Below are 19,667 nucleotides of genomic sequence, written 5' to 3' on the forward strand. Positions count from 1 at the left end.
CAATGCAGTTGCCTGTTGTTGTGTAATATGCGGGACTGGGACAACTCATGAATGTAATTTAGAAAATTTTTCTACTTTCTACTTCGTTCACTCAATTTAATTCATTTCAGCTTTCAGCTTTTAGGTTGAGGTTAGGATCCAACCTAAGACCTCAGAAATGAAAGAGAAAGGAAAAATATGAAAAACAGAATTAAAATATGAAATCTGTTTGCAGTCTCCGAAGTGCCGCTGCAGAGAATTTATTATTTACTTAATGTGGGTTGAAAAGTTATTAAAAAGTATAATTTTGTCTTGGAACACTTTTTGCATAAAATTTATCATTTTTCAGTAATAGCAAATTCCTTCCTCACGAATTCTAATATTGCATGCGTTTGCGGATTTCAAGCTCAACTCTCAACTCTCAACTTCCAACTTTCAACTTTATTCATTACTTTGTTCTTAATTACGAGTATTTCATTTTACATCAACAAAGCCAAACTGAGTCTCATTTATCTAAAATTTTAATTTACTTCTTCTTTTATTTACCTTTTAAACTTACTACTGCACTAAGTGAGACATATGAAAAGTTATTAAGCGAAAATATATTTGAAATGTTTTTGTTAGATTTGCGTTATACTAGGACATATTCAAAGGACAAGTTCTGTTGCGATACTCTTCTCCGCAATAATACGAAGAGAAGTCCATAATAAAAACAAATGTTTATGGTATTAATGTCCTGGTCCAATCATAGCAAATAAATACCATATGTTCGTTGGCATAGATATAGGCAGTATTTTGCAGCAATTCAAAGCAGAAAATTTCTAGGTTAGGTTAGGTTATACCGACGATCCAAAGGTTGGATCTATTGGCCTATTAGGTGCAATTAAAAGGAAAAATCAGAGATTTAAAATTTACACATAATAAGAATTAGGAATTTGTAATAGTAATGTAATGACCTTATGGACGCAATTTCCTTATTCTATATATATACACTAGATTTCAAAAAAATTTGACTGGAAGAATAATTTGATCTGCTGTATAAGATTTTCATATAAATGAAAAATTGCTTACTTTTTGAAATATAAAAAGAAAAAGAAAAACATGGATTTGATCTTGCCAAAAGTTTATGAGAATGGTCTATATGGTAGTATATACCATTTTCATTTACTTAACTATATCATTTATAATACTACATATCGGGTGCTATTTTAGCTGCAAAAGAACTAAAAATGATAATACAAGACAGAAATATTGTTGAAATAAGATTTTATTTTTTACAATCTGGTAGCTAATTTAGTAACATTTATTTTTTTGAATATGATTTCCGGCATATATCCGCTGCGTATATCAGATACTTTTATTTCACATTTCTAAAAGCAAAAAGTTTTCAAAACCCATCACATTTACTGTTACTAAAAAAATAAGAAAATATAGGTGGACCTAGGCAACAAAAGAAGCAATTATTGACAAATGTAGTTACGTCTATTGCTATATATGCGGCATTCATAGGACAGATGCAATGCATACAAAGACATACAGATTAGTAGTAGACGCAGCCTACAGGAGCTGTCCGTTCAGTCATGATTATTGCTGAAGTGATGCCGCTGCAGCAGAAAGTGCTGGGCTCACGAACTACAGCCAGCTTAATGAAGAAGCATTAACTAAGTGGCAACAAAGTTGGGACACATCCACGAAAAAAAGATGAACACATAAGCTTATACCGAAAATAATTGATTGGACCAAAAGAAGGTACCGATAGCTGAATTACTACGTAACTCAGCTGTTAACCGAACACGTTGTTTCAGAGCTTATTTTTTTAAATTTAAACATGACGAAGGCGACACGTGCATATCCAGATACAAAAGTAACCGTGGAACATATGTTTCACGGTTTGATTGTAAGAGTTACGATAACCATCGCAGCTCTGTGGCAAGAGCAACCAGAGAACAGATCGGACCTGATAATATAATACACCTGATGTTGAAGTTAACAGAAAACTGAAATCTGGTATGTGTATTTGCGAAATAAATCATAAAAAGACAGAGAGCATCAGAGTGAGCTAGATCTGCAGAACTAGTTGGCACCAATTGCTGAATCACCACCCTTCGAAGGGTGTACGGTGTTAGGATGGGGTTTAGTACGTAGACGCATATCTAAAGAGTAAGTAAGTCTTGGTTGCGAATCGTGCATACTGGTAGCACAGGCTATCAGTATTTTTTGAAGATTACACATCGTAAGCTCATATAGTTTGAAATAAAAAAAAAAAGTGTCATTAAGAAATAAAAATAACTAATGTCAAAAAAAATTTTTTTTCAACAAAAAAATTTAATTCTGAACTATTTGACTTTTTAAAATTGCAATTTCTATATATTGAAAAACGATGATGTGCAACCCATTTAGTTGTGGTCAGACAGATATCTGGTACGCAATATCTTAAAACTGTCAGAACTATTGTGCGAAAACATAAAAAAAAACGACTTTTAATTATTTTTGTACTTTGAACTTTGTTGATTGTTTATTAAATATATTATATATTAGATCAAAAAAATGTTTATGGCTTTTTAACTTGGTTTTCATGGTATCCCTGGAATCGGCTGAAAGTACTGCATGCACTGGTGGATGTAATCCATATAGCTTCATGTTGTATACTTGCCATAGAGACACTAAAAAAAGACAATTTCTTTAATAATATAAAATCAGTGAAGCTATAAGAAACGTACAGACGCTTTGCTTTAGTTGGAACACCTTTTAATTTTCCACTCTTCCTGGTCAACGGGGCAAATATTCTTCTTTTGAAGCCATGGACCTAGGCAATGCCAGTGGAAAGCATGATTACACTGACCCCAAACAACAATGCACTTATAACCAGAAATCGCTTCCATTTCAGCCTGACACACGTTGCACAGTTCAGTCAACAAGTTCCGACAAATTGCGCACTTCCGACACTTACCGGTGTTAACCAAAACCTTGTCATCATTTCCTGATCCGAATACCGATTTTTCATGTTCACTATTTTCCGCCATGTTTAAATACTACGTACGTAATTTTGTAGACTTCAAAATTTTTAATGTCTAAACCCTAGAAGTTGAATGGACTTCAATGTGGTTTACTTATAAACAATCAAAAATGTGTATATCACATTGAATTTTTGTACAAAAATAATTTATACAATTTTTCTTACTGAATAATTTGGAATAAATTTTTCTATATATTTTTTTTTATGAACATTCCTATGTATATTGCTTTAAAATTTAATTTTTAAATTTTTCTATGATACTATGTTTTTTTGTTTTTTTTTTTAAATCAACAAGTTGATACTATACTATTTTTACACAAACACCGAATCTTATAATTGCCTTCTTATAAAGAAATATAGCCGAAAACGTCGAACAGATATTTGTTTGACATAATCGGATTACGCTACCCAGATACATGCGTACCAACGTCATCTAGTGTCGGAAAACTGCGGATATCTTTTGTATTACTTAATAAATAATGCCAAGACTGTGTGGAAGTTGAACTAAATTCACTAAATTTAAATAAAAATTAGATAGGTTGAAGGAGAATGTTACTTTACTTATTTTTGAATTGAAAATTTCGAGAACATTGAAGTTATGGCAATGGCATAATACACGGTCGATGAATTCGCCAAAGGTGGCACATTAATTTTCACAACATCAATTTCAATAGATGTTAGCATTTTTTAATCTCAGTTAAATTTATTATACTAACAGAATTTTTCAACCCAAAGATGACATAGTTACCAAACTAAATCTTTCAGTATTAATTTTCAACACATAATCATTCTGCAATGTCCATAGGAACATAACGAAGGATGTAGCTCAGTGTGACCTATGAGGGTATATGACCAAAAATTATGTGCACAACATCGCTTAGACATTTGAAGGTTTGCTTATTTTCTTCCGCATAGAATACATTCTCTAGAGTCTTATGATAAACCTTATAACTTTATTAAATACTCATTTTCTCTCTAAAGGCAACCGATAAGCTCTACAACATGTTTTGTATAGTCCATACACAGAGCTTTGATAAACCTTTGGATGATTTTTTCGGGCCCAGATGTACTCATGGAGTTGCTCCATCATAAATCGTATGTAGCGTTATATAGTCGATGTAAGCTTATCGCGCTTTGAGCTAACATATTGTGGTCAAAAATCGAGTAAACTGTTACCCAACAAAACTCAGAGAAATTCAGAAATATTACCATAAAAATAAGAACTTGGTTAACTGCCATTACTGACGCTGCTATATATAATTATATAATATGTAAAGTAATAAAAGCGATCTCCGATTTCTACAAGATCAAGATCAAGAACAAGATTTTCTGGAAGATGTATATTTTTTTTTACTCTGTAGTTATTGATGATAGTCTAGAAGTTTAATTAGTCAACCTATGTCTTCTTGCTAAACAAAAGCGATCTCCGATTTCTACAAGATCAAAATCAAGAACAAGATTTTCTAGAAGATGTATACGTTATTCACTCTGTAGTTATTGATGATAGTCTAGAAGTTTAATTAGTCAACCTATGCGTTCTTACTAAATTAAGTGTCTGAATAGCTAATAATGAAAAATATTAAATTAAAATAAAATTCATTATTTCTTAAAACTATATAGCGTTTTTTTTTTAAATAAATTAATATAATATTGATGAATTTATTTAAAAGTCTTGTTACTGTCTTTAGTACTGTCTTGTTTTTTTGTAGGCTCATCACCGATTAAAACATTATGTTCCTTAGTTTTTGCGTTACTATTTATTAAAATATTATTGGAAGAGGAAGTTCGTAGATCGATTCCAATAGTATGCACCATAAAGGGTAATGAAAATGTATTTTAGCCTCCAAAAAGAGTTAGCTCTGTGATGTGAACCAATTTTAAGAAGACGTGAGGAATATTTGCTTAAACTGCAATGTTGTCATTTACAGATACAAAAAAAGAAAAAACAAAAAGAGAAAAAAAATTAAATTTAAAGAAAGTTGAAATACTTTCTTAATTGAATGTAAGAGGAAGAAAATCCAGAAGAAAGTATTCGCAAGAAGTAAAAGTGCATTGTGTTTACATTCGCTTAGTTGGAGTTTGTTGATTGTGCTGAATCCTTTAATTCAGAATGTTTTTCTTGACAATTAGATATTTTTTTAAAATAAATTAATTCTATACGATTTTATTAGTATTTTCAGCACGTTTGTATAACGTTTGTAGTGTTCCATCTTATTTATAGAGTGCAGTTCTAAAGGGTTACTTAGGAATTTCATTGTCGGATTTTGGATGTCCACATCATTTTAGTGTCAATAGTATCAGCATCAATTAAATACACAACTAAATCAAGCATTTTATATTGATTACATGGCAGATCTACTACCAAGATGGTCTTTAGCTTTGGGTGTCCTCAATCCATGTTCCCCACTATTGTTTGAAATAACAATATAAAATTTTCTACTTAATGAAGTTCAATTGTTTAGTAAACGTTAAATAAAAACTTTAAAAAATGGTAAAAAAAAAGAAAAAAAACCAAAAGTAATTGTCCTTTTCTAGATGACAAAAGCCGCAATTAGGTTCTTAATTAAAACTTTTTTTAATTTTGTTTTTCTTCTGCTTGTCTTCATATTTGGCAGTACTTTTGGAGGACACCAAATTGCCACGAATCAATTGTACTTATTTTTTTGCTGCAATCAAAATAAGTTTTTCCCTAACAGAAGAAGAACTATTTTTATTTTAAAATGTTTAGTTTTTAAAATGTTCTAATTGTAATTGTAAATTAAAATTAAATTTAATTCAATTTATTTTTTAATGTTCCAGATTCTTTCGTGCTCGAAGTCAACATGCATGAGCAGCGTCATGAATTTTGGCACTGCACCCGTTGAAGCACGTAAAACTGAGATTGTTATGGACCACGCAAAGGATTTTTTGGATCAGTATTTTACATCAATTAAGCGGTAAGTCATTTAAGCCTTTTATTATAATATATGTATATGACAAACATATTTAAATATAGTACTCAGACGTACGCTAAAAGCTCCATGGTATATTAGAAATATAGATATACACAAAGACTTGAGAGTCGAGAGTGTGTAAAAGTATATCAAACACAGCGCCGTGACATTGTTCGATCTTGTGGATATGCGCACTAATTTAAAATTGCAATCTCTCAAATCAAATGCTATATACATTCGATCAGAAAGATATGTTGGGCTTTAAACTACACTTCTACAAATTTCTGTCTATTTGAATAAATCATTATTAGAACTCAATGGATGAATAGGTCAAACAAGACGTCACAGACATTATTGAATAGAAACATTTTAGACAATAACACGAGTTTCATTCAATCAAAAAAAATCGATAATATCGATAAGATGAAATATTTTACGAATCGGTAGTGTTAATGTCATGGATATCAGGCATCAATATAATCCACAATATATACATATAATTTTTTTTATAAGGGACAAATGCAAATACATGTTTCTTAAGTATTCTTAAGCAATGTCAATATTATTTTCCGAAATGAAAATTTTAAATCGTCATTCAGTATCTTGACACTATCTAAACTATGGTAATCAGCACACAGTTAATTAAGCATACCCACGTATTTATCTAAAGTCTCAAAAATATATTTCTTAAAAAATAATTAAGTATATATATTATGTTTAAACATATTTTGATCAAAAATTTTTTTTTGTGTATATTTTTTTAAAGATCTTCTAGTGCAGCTCATGATGCTCGTTGGCAACAGGCTCGTCAGAGTATTGAAAGTTCTGGTACATATCAGCTTACAGAAACTGAATTAATATATGGAGCTAAACTAGCTTGGAGAAATTCTTCACGATGTATTGGACGTATACAGTGGTCAAAACTGCAAGTGAGTATGACTTTTTATTCACAGAACTTAGAGTATACAAATATTAATAGTCTAATAAATATTAATATTTCATATATCGATACTATATAGTCCTATACTATACAGGACTTAGAGTATTCAAATATTTATAGTCTAGTAAACATAAATATATTATATATATCTATTAAAAAATACATTCAATATAATATAAGAACATATATTATAAAAGAGAGGAAAATAGTGAGGAAATTTTCAAGTCTAATAAATTTTTATTAGTCTTTATGGGCTTATAATTTTTATTCGAAATAGGTTTCATCTCAACATTCATTGATGATGAACATTTGGCAGTATTCAAAACAGTCAAGAATTTATTTGCATAAAATTAAAAAAAATGTACGAATAGAAAAAAGATTTCTTATAATAGGATAAAAGAAAATTTTTAACTGAAATATATTAAATTTATCTTACGGAAGATCTTTAAAATTTAAAAAATCAATTTGATGAGGAAATATAAAAATAGAATAAACTGACAAGTGCACTGACGATGACTATGGCCTTAGCACCTAAAAGCTATGCATGTCGTACTCAAGTACACTTAAAAACATCTTAATTTAATAAAAAATAAAAAAAGGAATAATATCTTCAATTTGTTACTTTCTACCCTTAATTTACATATAGAAGAAAAATATTTTTGCAGTATAAATTTATTCTTTCTTAAATTTTAATGTAAACTCGTGAGCCGCGTTTATTAAATTTATTCCCTAATTCAATGTTGAGAGAAGAGACTCGCATTCAAAAATGTATAGAAAAAAAATTGACTTTTTCCTGACTTATAAATAAAGACAGAGCACTTATAAAAAATGCTTTTAATTTATGTATAAATAAATATATCAAAAATCTTTTAATTTATAGTATATTAAAGTTATACATATACTGTTTCGTTTTATGCAAACAATTAATACAGCGACATCTATGAGTGAATGATAACAGTGAAAAAGGTTACTTGACATTTTATTTAATGTCCTTTTGTGTCGGTCTGCAGATCCAAATTTTATATTAAACAGCATTTAAGTGGTACAGAAATGTACGAAGTGCAAATTTTTTATACACTTAAACACTATCGTGAAGACTTTGAAGACAAGAACCAAGTCCTAACGCCAAAAATCAATCACAGTGTAAAAACCAATAAAAAAAAGTATTTCGAAACTAATGGGGTTTAGTTCCTTGGAATTTCATGATGAATGTTATCCTAAATTTTAATATACAAGCTATGCACTGAAATCTGCAATTATAAATTTGTAATAAATTTATATGCTGATATTAGAAAAGTAATTATTTATTAGAGAAGAATATATAGTTAAAAGAAAGTCTAATTGTAAACAAAAAATTTACAGACAATAAACAATCTAATTATATGTAGTATAGTAGCTATCTGTTTTTCTTTCAGAGTTGGAAAAAACACTCACAAGTTACGTTAGAAAACATGCGAAGCAACAACAATGCTCTTAAAATGTTCAGAGTTAGGTTTTACTCGCAAAAAATTTTACGTCTCAAGTTTCAGAGAAGTCAAATTCAAAAATTAGTGAATTGTGAATGTTCACTGAAAATATGTTGTAAAATTACAGTCATCCAAAGAAACCCGCAGTTGCCAAAGAAACCCGCAGGAGAAAGAAACAATAATACATTTTCTCTGTGAATGCCCAGCTCTAGCATCTAGAAGATATAGGTTCTTAGGAAAATACTTTTGTGATAGTTTATCAGACTGCTCAATGGTGAAGATGAAAGACCTATTAATTTACCTAAATTCAGTGGGATGGATTTAGTCTCCACTCTTCTATACTAGGGTTCTTGCGAGGAATGTGGTAAGAAAACGGCGAAAAATCGCTAATTGAGGTACATTTGAAGTTATCTTCAAATAACCCACTGCAACCAACCAACCAACCAACAGTCATCCATCAATTTCATATGAGCATTTCATTTACTAATTAATTCAAATATAAAAATAAATTAATTAATGTATATATATAAGATGAAAATGCTAACCATTATCCTTCTTATATGCATTTTTTTTGGATTTTATTTACTATTATTATTAAAAGAAGGGATTGTGCACTGCGACCTAAAAGATCTATAGCGCCCTGTACTCGGGTTAGAGTGTTTCTCCAAGTCCGATATCTTTAATGAAAGGCCTACCATTTCTAGTCTTGAATCTTTATGATCCATTTTCTTTTATGTAATATAATTAATTTTTAATATTTACAATTTTATTAATCATATTGTACACAACACAATATGAAAAAAAAACATTTAATATATTTTAAAAATGATGCCAATCTGCTTCAACCAGACTTAGTGTTATTTTTTTACAACTCTGAAAGAAAAAATTACTGCTCTTATAAAATAGTTCTTAAAAAAAAGCCTGAAAATACTTTTTACTTTAAAATTAGTTCAAGTGCTTGATAAATTTTACTACTATGAGTATTTGCAAAAAACATTTAGGTTTGAAATCTTATCATATTTACAGTGGTTTTTGGATGGTTAACCAAACGTTAAACCTATTAAATTCTACTAAAAATAGTAATGTCAAGTTTATAAGGTGCTGCATGTCAAAGTAAGCATTGAAGAGTTGGTCGACCTACGCAAAAAAAAAAATTATATAAAAAACATAAAACTAATCAAAAAACACTTAAAAATTCACTGTCCAGAAAAATATCCTTTCAAAGGACTTAAGTTTTCTTTGCAACTCAACCTAACTAAACAAAGTTCAATTCAACTTAAAATAACGTGAAGCGTGAAATTTTACTACTGAAACTTCAAGAGGTGCCCGGTTCAACACCTTTTTAACCCCAATGTGCTTCAGCACAGACTCCGACGGAAACGGAAATTAAACTAACTGAAGCAACTTAAGAACGTCTCACAAAGTCTTATAGCGCCGAAAGCCGAACGGAAAATCACTTAAGAGTATTTAAGTAGAAATTTTATTGAAGTTTTCTATTTATATTGTTTATAAATTATTTTTGATTTATTTTTGATTTATTTTTGATTTATTTTAATTGAAAATGTATTATATTTATAGTTAATATGACCTCCTCACTCACTGGGAAATAAAATAAATTCACATTTGTTAAGGATGTGCACTTGTCTTTACGCCCATTTTCATTTTTATTCGTTTCGAGTTTTTGCTTAAATAGTCTTTCAATTTTCCATAAAAAATGCATTCAACTGAAATAATTGAAAAAACAAAATCTGAGTGTCAATGCTGCGGAAATAAGTAAAATAAATATGCCTTTCAGTTGCCTTCCGATCACATGTAGAAATGGCAGTATATGAAGAGACTATTGAACACGGATGCTTTTCGATGTAGATACTAGCAAATCGTCTTTGGACTCTGAGTGCAAAGTTGTGAAAATTTATTTGATTGTATCGTTTTCCTTACTAATAATTTAGTCACTAAACCAAAACTAAGTAAAGACTCAGAGTGTGTTAAATTTGTGAAATGGTTGAACTTCCTTTCAATTTAGATCCTTTAAACTTTTCCAATGCATTATAGATTTAATAAAAGTTCATCTACGGTTGGTTGTTTGGTCGGTTGCAGTGATTGTTCAGCAGTTATATTTTCGTTCTACATTATTAACGATTATTTTCCATTTTTATATACATTCCGTACAAGAACCTGATATATAAGACTATATCCCTCCTATTAAGTTTTTTTAATTTTTAATTTTGCACTTACTGATTTATAGAATTACAAGAATTTGATAAATAAGACTATATCCCTTCTGTTAGGTATTTCTAATTTAACAGATTTCTTGTACTTACTAATTAATAGAACTACAACGATTTGATAGATAAGACTATATCCCTCCTGTTAAGTTTTATTAATTTAACAGACCTTTTGTACTTACTAATTAATAGAACTACAACGATTTGGTAGATAAGACTATATCCCTCCTGTTAAGTTTTATTAATTTAACAGACCTTTTGTACTTTTTGATTAATAGAATTACAAGAATTTGATAAATAAAACTATATCCCTTCTGTTAGGTATTTCTAATTTAACAGATCTTTTGTACTTACTAATTAATAGAACTACAACGATTTCATAGATAAGACTATATCCCTCCTGTTAAGTTTTATTAATTTAACAGACCTTTTGTACTTTTTGATTAATAGAATTGCGAGGATTTGATAGATAAGACTATATCCCTCCTGTTAGGTATTTCTAATTTAAAAGATCTTTTATTCTTACTGATTAATAGATTAACAAGAACTTGTAAGATAAGCCTATATCCCTCCTGTTAAGTTTTTTTTATTTGATAGACCCTTTATCCTTACTGATTAAACGTTCCACTAACAGCTAAAGTAATAACCTAAAGCCTTTTTTTCTTTGAAATTGTAAATAAATTTTGCAATTAAAATTGAATGGAATGTATAGTTTTTCTGTGGTTATATATCAGGGACCTGTTATAATTGCAGCATGGACTTAGTTCCTATTAAAAGGATAATGTTGTATTATATGAATGCCTACCAGGATACTACTTATATTGTAAATGACATCTATTTTTTATCAGCGAGCTGAAGAAAGTAAATGTAGACGTTTTTTCAAACATTCATCAGAGGAATATAGTTCAAAAAATCAAGATAGATACATGTCAAAGCAATAAGGCGGACAAAATTATCTTCTTTCTTATTTCCTTTAATGCTTTCCCAAGCGAAAACTCGGATAAGAGTTATTTCAAGTATTTGATTAGGCCCTTCCATTTGTATGTTACACTCTGTGATTTGATTTATTACTGAATGATTGAATAACTTTAATTGCAGTTACTTTCATAATAATATTCATCCATGGTATATCAGAAATGAAGATATACAGAAAGACTTGAGAGTCGAAAGTGTACAAAAGTATACCAAAAAAATAGTGCTGAAATTGTTTGGTGCTGTAGAAGCCCGCACTTATTGAGAATTGCACTCTCTCAGATCTGATACAATATATATTCCAACAGAGAGACATGCTAGACTTCAATAAAATTATCTATATAATTTATTGTCAGAATTTAGCTGAGCTCTTATTACAGTGAATCATCTAAATGATCACACTATTGAGTAAAAGTGTTCTAGACACTAACTCAAGTTAGACAAAGCAAATAAGAAGAAGAGTAATATTGTAAGCAATGTATTGTAGTACTTACTTTCTTCCTTTTTATTCGATCCTAGTAAATGATGGTAATTTTCAAGATTTATAATAATCTTCGGATTTTTCTAATTCCAGTATGTCGACCTCATTTCTGAAAAATAATTTGCTCTTTGTTATATTTAGTTCACTTTATTTTACATTATCATATATTGTTTTCTTAATTTATATAATTCTAATATATATTATTGTGCATCAAAGTTTTTCTTTTATTCTCTCTTTAATTTACCTTATATATATTACATATCACAGAGTATAAATACCTTACATTTATTCATTTTATTCTCTCATCAGATTGGTTTGCAAAACCAATTGACTTTTGTATCCTCTTTTGGCTGTCAAATACCAATATTGTTCCCCAAAAATTTTATTTATTGGATTGAATTCTAAAAGACAAATGATTTTTTTTTATTAATATTAAATATATGTTGTATTTGAATATTATAAAGGAAAAAAATTATTATTTAATGGAGTCAATCGCCACGAATAACGTCTCGAATCACGATATATTGAGCATCCCTGCTTTATTTGTTAAAATTGCTTAGTACATACCTAACCCTAAGAGATGTATGTTATCTTTAATCGTGTCCAATATATTTAAAATACTAATTGCAAAATATTTGCTCAGAACTGTTTCAAAAAATGGCTCAAAATATATATTCAGAGACTACAGAAACAGTTCTAATAAACAATATTATATTTTATATATTATATATACGAATATATTAAAAACATTTTATGTTTGAATCATGTTTTATTTATCGTATCCTTAGCTATACAACAAAGCACAAAGTTCCGCGTCTTCTGCTTCATACGCATTCATCCAACCTTCTTCTCCATTGTTAGGTACGGGTGCAGGAACTAGCTCTTCTGCATTAATTTCTTTTTTTACCCGTTTAGCGTTTGGCTCATCATTACGGTCTTCCCCTGGCTTACCACGCTTCTTTGGATTTTCTTTTGCACGGCCATATGTTAATCGAGAATTAAATATCATCATATTTGGACTGTAATTTAGTACATAATTTAAAAAAGTCTCATCGTCATCCATCTATATATAAAGGTTATTTAATTCTGATGCTAACACTGATTATTTGATAAGAACTATAAGAACTTCGTGTCATACGACCTTACCTCTACGAAGTCAGCGGGCAACTGAATACCTTTTGTCTATACTTCAAAAAATGTATATATGAAAACGATTTGATTGTCGGTGATGACAGTAAATATAATATATTAATTTTAACCCCGTTTACTCAGTCAATTACAAATTGACTTAATTTGAATTTTTCTTATTTCTGTAATATATCCCATTAATTGCAATATTTCTTAATAAAGTTTAGGAAAAAATAGATTATTTATATACCTAGATCTTGAAACATATGTATTTGGAAGCGTACTGAACATAACCTAAATTAAATAGTAAAATAGTTAGGCACATGTAAAAGTTAAATATATTAAATTTGAATAAATAAGCTCATTTACACGACGCAATTAGTTCTCATTTCGATTATAATGATGTTCATCGAGTTTGGTTCATTAACAACCTATTAATGAAACGGATACTTATTGTGATTTTGTCGGAATCTTTTAAGCTTTGTGGGGTATAATTTTAGAACTAAAAACAGTTGACACTAGACATCATACTAGTTGCATTTATATCAATATTAATAGTATCAGTATCAGAGAATAGGCCCTTTCCAAGTTTCTTTATTGTGTTCTTAGACTAAGACATCACCTGACGCTCTTAGAGTAGATTGTTTGGAATCATCCTTTAATTACTTTTCAAATGCTATTAAAAATCAGTTAATATAAATTTTATATTTCTAAGTACGAAAATTATAATAAGAAGCAAATAATCCAAAGTAAATATTACTGGTTTAATATATAATTTGTAATCTAATATACTTATAAGTGAATATAATTAATTAAATGAATTTACATATTTTTGAAATATATTTATTTCCAGGTTTTTGATTGCCGGTACGTAACAACAACAAGTGGCATGTTCGAGGCAATTTGCAATCACATAAAATACGCAACCAACAAAGGAAACCTAAGGTAAGCTCTTTGGACGCAATAGTATCTAGAAAGAAAGAGATATATCTTTCATTATTCAAATTTCATTATTTCGAATATATTTTTTAGGTAAGAATCGGTATTTAGAGAGAACTCTAAAGGTTTCTTAGTTACAAGATTTTGATCGTTTGTTATATCAAGTGTGTCCTAAACCCAATAGTCTAATGTACTTAGAAGTCTAGAACATTTGTATTTTATGCTAGTGGAGACTAAATGCTAGTAGAGGTCAAAATGAAGTATATATAAATAACTCCTAGCGTTTGTTTGTTGATATGTGCTCTGTGTGGCAATACATAATATTGTTGAGAACCCTACGCTTTCTCACCAAACTGTAAATGTGTGGTTCTTTGAAGTTTTAAGGTACCCCCTTATAACGATACCATGCTTATGCTATTAAATACCATTGTGAATTAATTTTTTCTTCTAGAATTTGGTTTAGAAGTACTAACAGACGTTTATAAATTATGATATCAGCTACTGGTAGGCGAAATATAGATACCAGAAAAGATCTGAATAGATCTTTAAGAATAAGATATTCATTGTTTGACACATTATTGCTATGATTGAAAGTTATAGCAGTTTGAGGTTACTGCAGTTCAATTGGACCAGACACCAGTTATTACTCAATTTTTGTTTCTGTTTTTTTATTTTTTTTCTATTTAATTAAATTGTTTTTATTTTCTGTCATTTTTCCATACTTAATTATTTAGTAACTAAATAAAATAGAAAGAATAAAATTAGTTTTCATTAGGAAATTATAAGGGTTACATTGTGATTGTTATTTAATTTTAAAAATATTTTAATATTTTTGTTATGATTTCAAATTTAATTTTTCAGTAAAAAATTAAAAAAGAAGGTATGGAAATATACTATTAGTATGAAGAGTACAGTTATAACAGTTTAAGAGTTATAGCAGCTTAAAGTTTGTTGCAGTCTTATTCGACCACGCTGTGATTATCATTAAAGTTTGGAAATTTAGAGAAGGAATAAGGATTAGCTATCACTAGATTAAATATCGACACAGCATTGCTACTGTTTTGAAGTTATAGCAGTTTAAAAGTTATAGCAGTTTGAAGTCTTTTCCAGTTTTATTCGATCATACTGTAATTATTATTTTATTTTGAAAATCTGTTATTAATTTTGACAAAATATCGACACAGCATCGCTACTGGTTTGAAATTTATGTTGAGCCTTTTCCGAGTTAGTACATCTGGGCATTTTTACTTTATGATAACTGGGGGGTTACTGCAGAGTCACACCCACCTCACTGACTAATTTGAGTATTCCTCAAAATCTTCGTGATTATTCAATGATTGATCTAAGATCTGCGTACCGTCCCGTGCGGTTAGTGATTACTCTGAGATTAGATAGTGCTAAGTAGGGCAGCCTGTCGATTTTCGCATATAGCTTCAGAGCTCTGTCCTTTATGTATTTTTTGATATTTTAAGGTCTCTTAGCATGTTATTCGTGCGGATGTACCATAGCGCTTTGAAGAGCCTTCGGAGAGCCTGACTTTGAGTAACTTGTAGTTTTTGGATAGTAGAGTCAGCAGCTTTACTATACGCAGTTTAAAAGTTATAGGAGTTGGAAGTTTGTTTCTGTTTTATTCGACCACACTGTGATTATCTTTTAATTTTGGAAATTTGTTATTATTTTGAATAATTTTCAAAAATAATAATCATTTCTTTAGCAACTAAATGGAAAAGAGAGAATTATATAAATTTAATGAAAATATTTTATTTCAACGAGAGCAGTTTTTGTCTTTCGCATAATAAAATAAAGGATATTTAATCCATTACATTATTCAACTGCACATAGTCCGGATATAAAGGGATAGCATTGAATATTTCATATTCAGATATGTGCGAGCATCTTCACAAAGCGTTGAGTTTAATGGCATTTAAGTATTTTTCATGATCCATAAATGAATTATTTCGTATTCACAAAGAAAATAATAAATGTAAATTCTGGATGAATCTCACGTATTGTATTATTTACTTACATTTGTGTATTAAAATGCATTTGCAGTCTCATCCACAAATTTGTCAATGAAATTGTTGCAAACGGTCGCTGCTTTATTTGTCACAAAATGAAAAATTCGCTGTAAATGCGGTTAGTTGCTATCTGCAATGGCAACAGCAACAGCAACAGCAACTGAAATCATTGTTGCTGGCATTGTTTTGTCGTTTTGTTGTGTTGTTAATATTTTATTAGTGTTTCAACCCATTTAAGCTCGAAAATCCCCGTCGAAGTTTGCACATTTTCTGGGATGCTTAACTGTTGCATTACTCTCTGTTTATGGACTTACCATGTGTGCACCAAAAGTTTTTGCGGTTTACCACACGGAGCATCATTTTGTGCAATAATAATGATCTGCGAATTAATAGCAAATAATAATTATCAAGTTGATACAGGATATAACAAAGTCTTACATACTTCAAAACACACATGCTGTACAGTAATTAGTTCAACTAACATTTGATGATTATCTTGTTGAAAAAGTTGTTGATATAGTCATCTTGTCATCATATAGTGACTGAATGATGAGCAATGAATACCACATTATTATAATTAAGGTAAATTATTTGTGCACTACATAATCTAAGGGGTTCTACTTTGATGAGTCTTCTGTTTACGGTAAATCAGTTTTATATTATTAAAGAATTCAACAACTTCATAGATTAAAAGAGTGGAATGGGAAATGTGAAGAGCTCTGAAGGTGAAGACTTCATTACTATTTACCATTTACTGTTTTTTCGGAATGGCAGGATCGCATTATCTATGATTTAAGCTTACTAAGTGGCATTACTGTCGTATTTGAATGTCGTAGCTGCCAAAAAATTCTCCGATTCAAAGATATGTGAGAACTTTAGGAAATGAGAGATAAATGAGATAAATGAGAGATAAATAAGATCATATCTTATAAAGATAAAGATAATAGATTGACACATTCCTTAATCATTAACAGCTGCCATGACTAAAACTTATTTATTATGGATTGCGTACCATTACCTACTTTATCCAAATTTAAAGCACGGTATCTATATTTTGCAACCAAAGTTGAATATGAAATAAATTTTTGCTCTCACAGAATTGAAAAATGCTATTCACCGTAAATGGAAATTTTCATGACTTTATGAATTGTACTGTTTAAAGTTGTTAGAGAAGTAAAAAAATTGAAATTGGGATGGTACATCGAGTTTTATGGAGATTATATCACGTGACGACCGTATGGTGTTTAATTACCTATTGTTACCACGAGATCTATTGAGTTCTTTTTCAAAAGTCAGTATGTTTCACAGTATGTCTTATACTTGCAATCAATTCTAATACTTAATTTACCAACATTTTCTTTTGTATAGTATATAAGGCACACACCTATTATTATTTTCATTTATGCATCAGCGCAGATCTGGTTTCCAGCAGTCCTCTCTTTCCTACACACTCCACAAGTTCAATTAGATTAAATTGTTATTTTTGTATAAAATGATGTTCAACACGTTACATATATTTGAAATTAAAAACAACTACTCTTTTCCAGATATATTATTGTCTTCGTTATATATAATTTAAAGAAATTAAACCAAACATTTTATTGATGACTCTCTATGAATTCAATTAACACCTCTCCCATCTTGTTGTTATGACATCTTCGTTACCATTTGATTCTTCGATTGTTAGAAAGATACAACTTCTTGTTGTAGCAATTCGTAAAGATTGCAGCTTTAAATTCGTTTATTCAAGATTCTGTTGTCTATGTCTACTTTAAGGAAAATATACTTCTGTCAGAAATTATAACATCTGGAATATTCTAGATGAGTTACACGGCACAACGTCCTATTGGAGCCATTCGTAAAAATTACAGTCATGATTCCGTTTAATTAAGATATTATCGTCCATGTCTTCTTTAAGAAAAATACACCTGTATAGAAAATTTAGTATCTGTAAAATACTAGACGAGTTTGAAGAGATACAGATACTTCCATGACTAAAACTTATTTATTATGGATTGCGTACCATTACCTACTTTATCCAAATTTAAAGCACGGTATCTATATTTTGCAACCAAAGTTGAATATGAAATAAATTTTTGCTCTCACAGAATTGAAAAATGCTATTCACCGTAAATGGAAATTTTCATGACTTTATGAATTGTACTGTTTAAAGTTGTTAGAGAAGTAAAAAAATTGAGATTGGGATGGTACATCGAGTTTTATGGAGATTATATCACGTGACGACCGTATGGTGTTTAATTACCTATTGTTACCACGAGATCTATTGAGTTCTTTTTCAAAAGTCAGTATGTTTCACAGTATGTCTTATACTTGCAATCAATTCTAATACTTAATTTACCAACATTTTCTTTTGTATAGTATATAAGGCACACACCTATTATTATTTTCATTTATGCATCAGCGCAGATCTGGTTTCCAGCAGTCCTCTCTTTCCTACACACTCCACAAGTTCAATTAGATTAAATTGTTATTTTTGTATAAAATGATGTTCAACACGTTACATATATTTGAAATTAAAAACAACTACTCTTTTCCAGATATATTATTGTCTTCGTTATATATAATTTAAAGAAATTAAACCAAACATTTTATTGATGACTCTCTATGAATTCAATTAACACCTCTCCCATCTTGTTGTTATGACATCTTCGTTACCATTTGATTCTTCGATTGTTAGAAAGATACAACTTCTTGTTGTAGCAATTCGTAAAGATTGCAGCTTTAAATTCGTTTATTCAAGATTCTGTTGTCTATGTCTACTTTAAGGAAAATATACTTCTGTCAGAAATTATAACATCTGGAATATTCTAGATGAGTTACACGGCACAACGTCCTATTGGAGCCATTCGTAAAAATTACAGTCATGATTCCGTTTAATTAAGATATTATCGTCCATGTCTTCTTTAAGAAAAATACACCTGTATAGAAAATTTAGTATCTGTAAAATACTAGACGAGTTTGAAGAGATACAGATACTTCTTATTGGAACTGTTCGTAAAGATTACAGTCTTTAAACCGATTAATTAAAACTGTGTTTGTATAAAAAAAAAAAAATTAGCAGATATTATATTTCAAGCTATTTCAATGGTTTTAGATATTATTAATTCAGTGTCCAAATTTCTAATTACATAGTTCTTTTTACCTTTACACAAATACTCATAAAACCATTTGAAATGAATATAAGATACCTACCTTGACTGTTGTTGGTTTTGTTGGCTGGTCTTGGTTTTCAATGCAATTGCGGCCACAAATTTCATTCATTCATAGACAAATAAATTTAATATCTGAGTTTGCTTCACCATTTACCATTTTACCAAATCACAATGCTTCACATCCACTGCGAAAGAGGAAAATTTATACAATTTTAGAATTCCACGATTTTAAAAATTTTTGAAATTCACGAATTTGTTCATCCCGTACACCTCATACACCTCATACACCCCATACACCTCATACACCTCATACACCCCATACACCTCATACACCCCATACACCTAACGTACCTTGTACAATACTTGTATTTCTTGTCGGGGCTTTGCTCGCTCTTTG

At 29.7% G+C, this 19,667-nt stretch overlaps 1 protein-coding gene across 1 annotated transcript in view; it reads left to right on the top strand.

Annotated features, from left to right (window-relative positions):
- LOC119688971 (nitric oxide synthase) overlaps positions 1-19,667 on the top strand; it is an 85,015-nt gene that overhangs the window by 12,797 nt on the left and 52,551 nt on the right. Inside the window, exons 2-4 of the mRNA XM_038103675.1 lie at positions 5,795-5,931; positions 6,695-6,857; positions 13,994-14,085. Coding sequence (XP_037959603.1) covers positions 5,795-5,931; positions 6,695-6,857; positions 13,994-14,085 — 392 coding nt within the window. The remainder of the gene's footprint in view (positions 1-5,794; positions 5,932-6,694; positions 6,858-13,993; positions 14,086-19,667) is intronic.

The sequence above is a fragment of the Teleopsis dalmanni genome, chromosome X (assembly GCF_002237135.1).
Source record: "Teleopsis dalmanni isolate 2A chromosome X, ASM223713v2, whole genome shotgun sequence".
Classification (NCBI taxonomy): Eukaryota; Metazoa; Arthropoda; class Insecta; order Diptera; family Diopsidae; genus Teleopsis; species Teleopsis dalmanni.